Source organism: Azolla caroliniana, unplaced genomic scaffold (assembly GCF_043228905.1).
Source record: "Azolla caroliniana isolate FFs.n. ecotype wild unplaced genomic scaffold, voAzoCaro1.0.p SCAF_4, whole genome shotgun sequence".
In the NCBI taxonomy this organism is placed as follows: domain Eukaryota; kingdom Viridiplantae; phylum Streptophyta; class Polypodiopsida; order Salviniales; family Salviniaceae; genus Azolla; species Azolla caroliniana.
Window position 1 is genome coordinate 25630080 of NW_028230439.1, and position 9856 is coordinate 25639935.

General features: G+C 37.9%; 1 protein-coding gene across 1 annotated transcript; it reads left to right on the top strand.

The window, feature by feature from the left end:
* Positions 1–883: 883 nt before the first annotated feature.
* Positions 884–9532, top strand: LOC147865663 (P-loop containing nucleoside triphosphate hydrolases superfamily protein). Its single transcript, XM_087318531.1, has 17 exons — positions 884–1193; positions 1549–1695; positions 2388–2478; positions 2571–2689; positions 2847–3037; positions 3145–3355; positions 3531–3792; positions 3873–4180; positions 5519–5735; positions 5849–6036; positions 6105–6463; positions 6763–6859; positions 6934–7392; positions 7476–7685; positions 7814–8053; positions 8220–8423; positions 8949–9532. The coding sequence occupies exons 1-17, from the start codon at positions 1068–1070 to the stop codon at positions 9093–9095; spliced, it is 3576 nt and encodes a 1191-aa protein (XP_087174657.1). The 5' UTR covers positions 884–1067; the 3' UTR covers positions 9096–9532.
* The last annotated feature ends 324 nt before the right edge of the window (positions 9533–9856 follow it).

A 9856-nucleotide genomic window follows, 5' to 3' on the forward strand; every position in this document is an offset into this window, starting at 1 on the left:
GCCAACATTCGAGATGGATGCTTGTAATGTAATATTCCAAAATTGACCTTTTAGCATTTCATAGATATGTCCTCAATGCTTCCATCGGCCTTTACTTGATGCTCATATACTTCGCGACATCACTTAAGACCACGATTAAATATTCATCTCCCCATCTCTAAACCATTTCCAAACATTTAACACCAAATTGGTGAGATGATTTTGTTCTTAATAGTTATTGTACACGTTGTTTCTTGTGGTTCCATGTAAAGGTTTGGCAACATATGTTCTAGCATATATATCAACTCTTGCAATATACTTATATGCCATTGTCAATGCTAACACCTCTGCGGGTTGAGCACCTATTTCTACTAACATGGCATTTTAGGACACGGAGGACTAAATGCCTATTTGTCTACATCGGAACACTTCTTGAAAAATACCTACTCATTCAATGGATCTAGTACGACAGGGCTGCTTGGACCATTGTAATGTAAAAATCGGATCCATCACACATCCCATCAAGCTCAATCTTCTAGGGTGATGCTTAATGGAATGACATCCTAGGTATCACACCCTCTTAATTAAGTATGCAATCAAACGTCTCACAAATCACACTACAAGCAAGGTTCATGTTGGCAGTAAGGCATGGTTGTGAATACGATATGAACACACACGTTTGCATTGTACTGGGGATCCAGGAGCCAAGGTTTCGAGGTTCGCAATGCAATATCCGAGATCCGGACATTTCAGGTCCGAGAGGCGGACTTGGGCTGACCAGCGACTACCAGCGCCCCTCGGCCACCGAGTCTTGAGTGAAGCCCAAGTGTTTGTTTTATTGTCCTCATTGAAGAAAAACCCTAATACAGACTAGACTCAGACTGGGGAGGGGCAGAGAGAGTAAAACCCTAATAGCTTTCTCCATGCCTAGGGTTTGAGAACCTTAGGGAGAGAAGAAAGGGAGAAAGAGAAGGGAGGGGCAAGAGAGAGAGAGAGAGAGAGAGAGAGAGAGAGAGTGTTTTCTTCGTCCATAGCATCTTCTTGTTCCTCAATTGTGCTAACAACCGCTGACACATACTGAAAGAGGCATGGCAGAGGTTTCAGAGCAAGGGCACAAGCAGCATCGAGCTGCAAAATCAGGGGCCACAGTCAAGAAGAAGCAGAAAGCTGACAAGAAGAAGCGGAGAGGCGACAGTGAGCAGAAAAACCCCAAGGTTCATTGTTTTCCTCTTCTGGAAATACCCATGGGATATGAGAATGAGAGAGAGGATTTCTCAACAATCAGAAACATCAATTGTTGCCAAAAAACTAGAACGACGAACTTTTGCATATTCTTGATTTGGGTCGTATATATGTTCAGAAAAACCCAAGGTTCATTGTTTTCCTCTTCTGGAAATACCCATGGGATATGAGAATGAGAGAGAGGATTTCTCAACAATCAGAAACATCAATTGTTGCCAAAAACTAGAAAGACGAACTTTTGCATATTCTTGATTTGGGCTGTATATGTGTTCTCAAATTTGGGCATGAGGATATAGCCAATATGTGATAATTTCTCTTAATTTGCAGGCATTTTCATTCCAATCTTCAGTGAAGGCAAAGCGTCTACAAGCAATTTCTGCTGAGAAAGACCAGCGCAGGCTTCACGTGCCCGTCGTAGACCGGGCCACAGATGAACCTCCACCTTATGTGGTGGTTGTACAGGGTCCACCCCAGGTTCATTCCATTTTTTTAAATATGGCACTCTGAGTATAGTCGAAGGCATATCTTCTTTGTCAGCTATAATGCTTCTAAATTTCATTGCGATACCTTTAAATGCACGAAAAAACTGAAGGACATGATGGTGCTTATAACAATCTCGGAACGCAAATGAAATAATATGTAGGATCCATGGAAGTGTTTAAATAGAGTCTCCTTAACTGATGCAGAGGGTATAGGACATGTGACTCTGTTCCTTTTCTCAAGACCAATTGGACATCCGGTAGTGAAATTTGAGTGTCATTGTGCAATAAAAGAGGGGTTTTTGTCTGGTTGGAATAAATGGTTTGACTATTTAGGGTATGATCAATTGATGGTTTGGAATGGATCCAGCAAACTTTGAATTCATCAAGTTGCATAGAAGTCTACTTCGCAATGGATGCAAGTCTAAATGATAGGCAATTGATACAACTGGTAGAGTTAATTATATCACGTACTTCGAATCACAATTGAAATGAGAACACGTGCTTTGATGAAGGTGTTAATGACAAGTCTCTTACATATGTAACCAAGTGTCTTTACAGATGATGGGCCCAAATCTGGGCATTTGGAAATGGGATAGAAAACGGCAAAGAGGGATGAGCAAGGTGGATGATTGCTTGATAGGGAACAACCGAACAAATACTTATGTTTTGAACTTGTGTCTACAGGTTGGGAAAACTCTGGTTATCAAGTCTCTTGTTAAGCATTATACAAAGCATAACTTGTCAGACATGCGTGGTCCAATCACTGTCATATCTGGTACACGGCTTCTATAGTGTAACATATATTGTAGTATTAAATTGAAATCTTTTGTGCCCATTCTTATAAATTTGAACCTGGGAATATATCAGGAAAACAACGAAGATTGCAGTTTGTAGAGTGTGTGAATGATGTGAATGCAATGATTGACTCAGCCAAAATTGCAGATTTGGTCTTGCTACTTGTTGATGGGAGCTATGGTTTTGAAATGGTTGGTAAATCCCTTCATTTCTTGAGAACTATGTTGCAATAATTAAATAGAAGTACTATGCCTTATTCTGTTTCATGTTTTTGATTTTTCACAGTGTCATTTTAAGATATGTTTTCCCACCAATGTTAAAACTTCGAAGTGACCTATTTTCTGACAGGAAACCTTTGAATATCTGAACATTCTTCAAGTACATGGATTTCCAAAGATAATGGGAGTGCTCACACATTTGGATAAGTTCAAGGATGTAAAACAACTCCGCAAGACTAAAAAACGATTGAAGAATAGGTTTTGGACTGAGATATATGATGGAGCCAAGCTTTTCTATCTGTCTGGATTACTTCATGGAAAGTATGGCTCGCATTTCTGTTTTGCTTTGATGCTTGTTGTGGAAAGTTTATTTGGCCTTTTTGTTCTTTCTTCAATAGCATCGCTTATTCTGCAACTCGATTTTGCAGGTACCCCAAGCGTGAGATCCATAATTTAGCACGGTTTATTTCAGTTGCAAAATTCAGGCCTTTATCGTGGAGAACCAGCCACCCATATGTCCTTGCTGATCGATTTGAAGATGTTACTCCACCAGAAATTGTACAGGCGGATAAAAAATGTGATCGGAATGTTACCATTTATGGTTATCTTCGTGGTTGTAATATGAAGAAAGGGATTCAGGTTGTTGCCATGGAACCCCTATCCTTAAGTCCCCTTAAAAAAAATGAAATCTTCCATAAAAAGATGAGAAGTAGAATAAAAAAAAGAATAGAAAAGTGGGACTGCTGATATGTGCAATGAAGTTACCTGATTACTAACAAAATAACTGCGGCTAAGTTCTTTTTCCTATTCTCAGGTGCATATTGCTGGTGTTGGTGATCATAAATTGTGGAGTATTAATGCACTGCCTGATCCATGTCCTCTTCCTTCTGCTGCAAAGAAGAAAGGGCTCAGAGAGAAGGAAAAACTAATATATGCTCCCATGTCAGATGTAGGAGAATTGCTGTATGACAAAGATGCTGTATATATCAATATAAATGATCATCAAGTGCAGTTCTCCAAAACAGAGGGGCAGAATGGGAAGGATGGAAAAGAAGAAGCAGGAGCTACCAAAGAAGGTATGGCACTTCAGTCGCTTTTAATGTTCTATTTTTAAACATATCTGGAGTTGGATTTATAGTAATACTACTTTATGCAGGTGCTGCTATTGATATTGGAGAGGTCTTAGTAAAAACCCTACAAAATACAAGATATTCTGTGGATGAAAAGCTCAACCAGAGTTTTATCCAACTTTTTAGAAGGGCACCTTCTTCAGTAAGTCTGTCAAATATGGAAGAAGAAAATAAAGGGAATAGTCCTGATCAAAGCGAGGGGGAAGAAGGAGATAGTGAAGAAGAGAATGAAATGATGGATGCCAATGATCCATCAACTGAAATTACAGAAGAGAGAGAATTTCAAAATGGGAGAATTAGAAGAAAAGTTATGTTCTCCACAGACTCGGTGAAGGTATAAATGAACTTTATTCCTTTTTTGTTAGTATCATGCTTCATGAAGTTTGGTGATTTCACTGCTGAAACTATCTATAAAACCATTTGTATATGCAGAAAGGTTAAAGTAGCCCATGTGCTCAAATGATGTTTATTAACAATTATCAATCTCAAACTATGCTGTCACTTGCATGAAATAATGAATGGCATGGTGATAAACATTCAACCATAAAAACAAATTCTATACAAATGGCTAATATGATATAAAGAAGAGCTATGATATGTGCCAAGTCTGGTGTATCATATCATATGCAAAGTTCATGTGGAAGATGATACCTGGAAAATCCCCCTTTTGGCTAGATTTGTAGTCTTTTTCTGCATCCAAACTCAGGAAGTATTTCAGCGTTACATGGCAGTAATAAAATCAACTATAATCCAATAATGGATGATAAAATTGATTCTTATGTTACCGAAATTCAATGAGCCTTCCTCTCATTGTTTGCATTTACTTTCTTTCATCTGATCTGCTTTTGGTTCAGTTCGATAATTTTTTTGTTTCATGTCACTGACTTCTACAAATGCATGTATTTCTATTGTGATGTCTATTATAGTCATTTAGCTTCGCAGGTATGGTTGGTGCCCATTGATGTATTTTTACTTGAGAGCAAAGTGTGATGGCTAGTCAAGGAGAAATTTCAATGGAGAATTGTACATGTGCTCAAATGATTTAGATGATATCATTAAAGTTGACATCCATCTCTGTTGGGTTTCATTGTTTGAATGTGTCGACCATTCCAGTTTCTTGGGAACTAAATTCCTGAGCATGTTTGAACAAATAAAGAGCTGACCAAAACCAAACAGTGATATACATCTCTGTAGGTTATAGGAATAAGAAACCTATGGTGTGCCTAGGTTACAACTATTGAAAATGATTCACTCTGGTATTCTAGAAACTGTTTTCAGGAACTTTCAAGATCAATGTGATCCTTGTGCATCAAATATGAGATTGTTAAAATAAGCATGACCTTTGAAGACTGTTAAGCTCCAGCATGATCCGTGAAGTTCAGTATACAGATTTTCTCTTTACTTTTGACGGGAACTAATGAGGTCTTTTAAATTGATATGAAGATATAGTTCACTGAAGGGTATCGTCTATAAATTAACCACTCGTGCTTATATGTCTTTATGATATCTATAGTGAGTTATATGTTTTAATCCATAACCTAAGGGATACATGCTGCCTATGTTTATTGCAATGGAAGTTTGTGAGCTCATCTTTACACACCTATTTATGAACTGGAAGCATGACATTGTATCTCAATTTTTTTGCTAAAAAATTAGATTGAATCTACTGCAGGGAGAAGAGGACGGCAAGGAAGGTAATAGTGATACTAGTAATGATGATGAAAGTAGTAGTGCCAGTGATGGAAATGACACAGATGCCAGTTCTTTAAGTAACAGTGAAGAATCTGAGAACGATGATGGTGCCGATCTGGAAATGAAACTCACAAGGCAAGCCATAGAACAGCGTGCAGAGAATATATCTGAAGACATTTCTACATATCATGATAATGGTTTGTCATATTGTTTTTATGCTGCTGAGTATTGTAAATGTGCATTTATAAGATGGCCTTCGTGATTTGTTAGTTAGTTTTTGACTGCTTCTTGAACTTAATTTCTATTGTAGGGTTTGGAAATGCTACAAAATGGAAAGATAATCTCATAGATCGTGTCAAGTCTCAACGAACCATGACATTGATGCAGCTGGTATATGGTCAATCACGTGAAGCTGCTTCCCAACAAGTCGGAGCTCATGCAGATAGTGATGATGAGAGTGATGATGAGCTTTTCAAAGTAAAAAAGAGACATTCAGAGGTGAATATGATTTTCATAAGTCTATTTGATTGCTTGTGCTATTTGACAAATTTTTATATTTAACACAGGATTTGAAGGATAGGAAACTTGACATTGAAGATATTGATGCAGAGGATTGTGTGAAACTTGATATGACATTTGATGAGTTAAAAGAATGGGAGGATTCAGAAATTATGGAAAGTGTTCGAAACCGATTCGTGACAGGCGATTGGGCAGCTGCAGCTCGACGAGGAGAGAGCCATGAAGATGATGACGAAGATGATTCAATGGCAGGTGATTTTGAAGATCTGGAAACAGGCGAAAAATTTGAAGGAAATAAAGCTGTTGAAGATGAGAATCCTGATGGTAAAAGGAATGAGAAAAATGACGACGAAGAAGAAGAGAGAAAGCTCAAAAAACTGGCATTAAGAGCTAGATTTGATGCACAATATCCTTGAGGCATGTACGACCAATTGAACTGATGAAGTAGAATCAATAATGTGCTCTATTTTCCTATATTTGACCTGACTGTTCTTTAATATGGGTTCTATTTTTCTAAATTCAATTGGCTGCTTTTGTCCATTCTGTCTCTCTTTCTATCAATGATGCACATTATTTTTTCTCATTCTTTGCATTGATGATGAATTGCATTCTATCTGCTTCATTGCTCCCATTTTTTTCTCTGGAGGAACAATTTTTAATCTGCGGTTGCAAAATTTACATCAACTAATTCTTAACAATAAGCACATATGATGGGAAGGACCCTGTTGATGGGGACGCTGAAATTATGAAAAAGAAGAAAAAGCAACTTAGCCAAGTGGCCCAATCAGATTATTTTGACAAGGTACGTGTTCAGGATCATCTGCTTTTGTATTTCTTGCAATGATAGTCTATTCATAGTCTTGAACCTTTCTTCAGCTTAAAGAGGAAATCGAGCTTAGAAAGCAACGGAATCTGGCAGAGCTTTCTAATGTAGATGAGGAGGTGCGCCTTGAAATGGAAGGGTTTAAAGTTGGGACATACCTACGATTGGAACTCCATGGTGTACCATGTGAGATGGTACAATACTTTGATCCAAAGCATCCATTGTTAGTGGGTGGAGTTGGTGCGTTGGAGGAGGGTGTTGGCTATATCCAAGCTCGTCTGAAGAGGCACAGGTGGCATAGAAAAGTTCTTAAAAATCGGGATCCATTAATTGTATCAGTAGGGTGGAGGCGGTATCAGACATTACCTGTATATTCATTAGAAGACCGAAATGGCCGTCATCGGATGCTCAAGTATACTCCTGAACACATGCATTGCTTAGCTACTTTCTGGGGTCCATTGACTCCCCCAAATACAGGCATTGTTGCCTTCCAGAATTTGTCAAATAATCAGGTGCTTTGTGTGCTATTATTAAAAATATGAAAAGTATCGATCAGATTTCTGAAAAGAATTGTAATTTTCTTGCTGCTGTTCAGGAGTTCTTTAGGATCACAGCAACTGGAGTGACTTTAGGATTCAATCAGTCAGTTCAGATAGTCAAGAAGCTGAAGCTTGTTGGATATCCTTACAAAATCTTTAAGAAAACAGCATTCGTAAAAGACATGTTCACTTCTCCCCTAGAAGTGGCTCGATTCGAAGGAGCAGCCCTTCGCACTGTCAGTGGTATACGAGGTCAAGTAAAGAAGGTATTATAACTCTTAAGAATGATATGTTGATGAGCATTGGACTAATGTGAATTAGCAAGGCTAATTAAACTACCTGTTGGTACTATTGGTCTCGTGTCACCAATCATTCTCTGTATGCCTTTTTGCAGGCTGTAAAGGCAGGGCAAGGGAAGGAAGGAAGCATACGATGCACCTTTGAGGATAAAATTTTGATGAGTGATATTGTCTTTTTGAGAGCATGGGTGAACGTGGACATCCCACGGTTCTTCAACCCTGTAACGACGCTTCTTCAATTGCATGGATCAGTTTGGCGAGGAATGAAGACGGTGGCTGAACTGAGAAAAGAGAAGGGTCTTTCTATTCCTGCCAATAAAAATTCCATCTACAAGGTGGGTTTTCTGGTTTTTATCTTTGCTTCTTCAGTGAAATTCTGGAGAAACATAAATATCTAAAAAGCATCAAAGTAGTTTAATGTTAAATTGGCAGCTCAGAGGTCACTACTTCCTGAAGCCAACATCCCACTTGGAATCCTAACTATCCGTGCTTTTAATACAGGAAATTGAGAGGCAACCTCGGCATTTCAATAAGCTGAAAATACCTAAAGCTCTCCAGGCTGAACTCCCTTTTGCTTCCAAACCGAAGCTGCAGAAGGAAAGAAGTAAACCAACTCTGGAAGCTCGTAGGGCAGTAGTTTTGGAGCCTCATGAACGCAAAGTGCATACGCTTGTTCAGCAACTGAATACTATTAGAAATGAGAAGGTATAGCATTTATCCTATGTACATCTCTGTTTGTCATGTGCATATTCTAGATCCAGCTTAGTTCTGGTCTGAGAATTTGAAGTGTTGCATACAAATAGTAATTATGAGTAAAAGAGAAAATAGAAGGTCCAAAACTTTTTACCTAAATAAAGACGATTTTAGTTTGTTACACAATAAATCATAACCACTAAAAAGGTTTAATGACATTATGAGTAAAAGAGAGAATATAAGCCCCAAAACTTTTCACGAAAATTTGTCTATCTAATCTCCATGCAAAAAACGACGATCATGACCCACAAATGATGAGATAAAAAATAGTGGCCCAAAGACAGAAAATGACTCCATTTGTCTTTGATTTTCATTAGAATAAAAATCAGAAGCAAAAAATGATGATTAGTATTTAAAATTTATTGAGCATTTTAAAAGTTGTTAAGAAAGTGTAGTTTAAACTCACCCAAGGCTCAATGCAATATAACTGTATCTATTCTATAGCGTGGTGAAAGTTTGTGATATTTTTTCTTGTAGGTTAAAAAGCGGAAGGAGCAACATGTTAAAAAAAGGAAAGTCTATGAGGAAAAGAAAGCCCAAGAAGAAGTAGAAAAGAAGAAGAGGCGTCGAGAGGACATCAGGGGCCGGTTCCGGGAGGCTGCGAAACGCAAGAAAATTGAGTGATTTAAAGTGGGAATGTTCTGAAAGAATGGCCATATGTTGACACTTTTTCCTCCTTTAATTCCTCAACAAAGATGTACATGTTTAAATGGAATGCGAACAAGTACATAATTATCCAGGACGGGGAATGACAGAATAGTGGAGAGCTCTAATGTGGTGTTTGGATCTCAGTGCGATGATCTAAGTTGGTGGTGCCTTATGATAATTATTTTATCGTCATTGCAACAAGAGACAGAGAAAGAGGTATCTGGAATACTGTACCATTGGAGGTTTGTATTGTCCTTATAAATTGATTGGGCCATTTTGAGAGGTGCTCAAGTTTGTCATGTATAGCCCTACAATTCCTAGGGTTTTATGCACTTCCTCGCAAGATTTTCAAATGTGGACCATTTTTATTTCACAAATTTTGAAAATAATGAATGAAATCCACAAGTACTCGACCTTTGTATTAAATTGTGAATTGGTTTCAATGATTCAGTTATTAATACCTTTGAGGTGTCATTTTGGATAATATCTGTGGTATAGTTGATGGGGTTGGCTATGTAGTTCCTGGGAACGTGATGACTTTTGTATCAATTTCACAACTTTATAGAGTTTTGATGATTTTGATTCATCATTCGCAATGGTGTACACATATTCGGCAATGGTATAGTGTGTTTTCATATATTCTTGCATCACTGTGTATACTAAGTGAATTTCAAGGTAAGCATAATATGTACATGTATGCTATATGAATGTTGAAGGCAATGTATGATGTATACATG

Coding starts and splice junctions, on each gene's coding strand:
- LOC147865663 (XM_087318531.1), top strand. CDS start 1,068: ATGGCAGAGGTTTCAGAGCAAGGGCACAAGCAGCATCGAGCTGCAAAA. Junction 1,194..1,548: donor GTGAGCAGAAAAACCCCAAG/GTTCATTGTTTT, acceptor CTTAATTTGCAG/GCATTTTCATTCCAATCTTC. Junction 3,038..3,144: donor TCTGGATTACTTCATGGAAA/GTATGGCTCGCA, acceptor TCGATTTTGCAG/GTACCCCAAGCGTGAGATCC.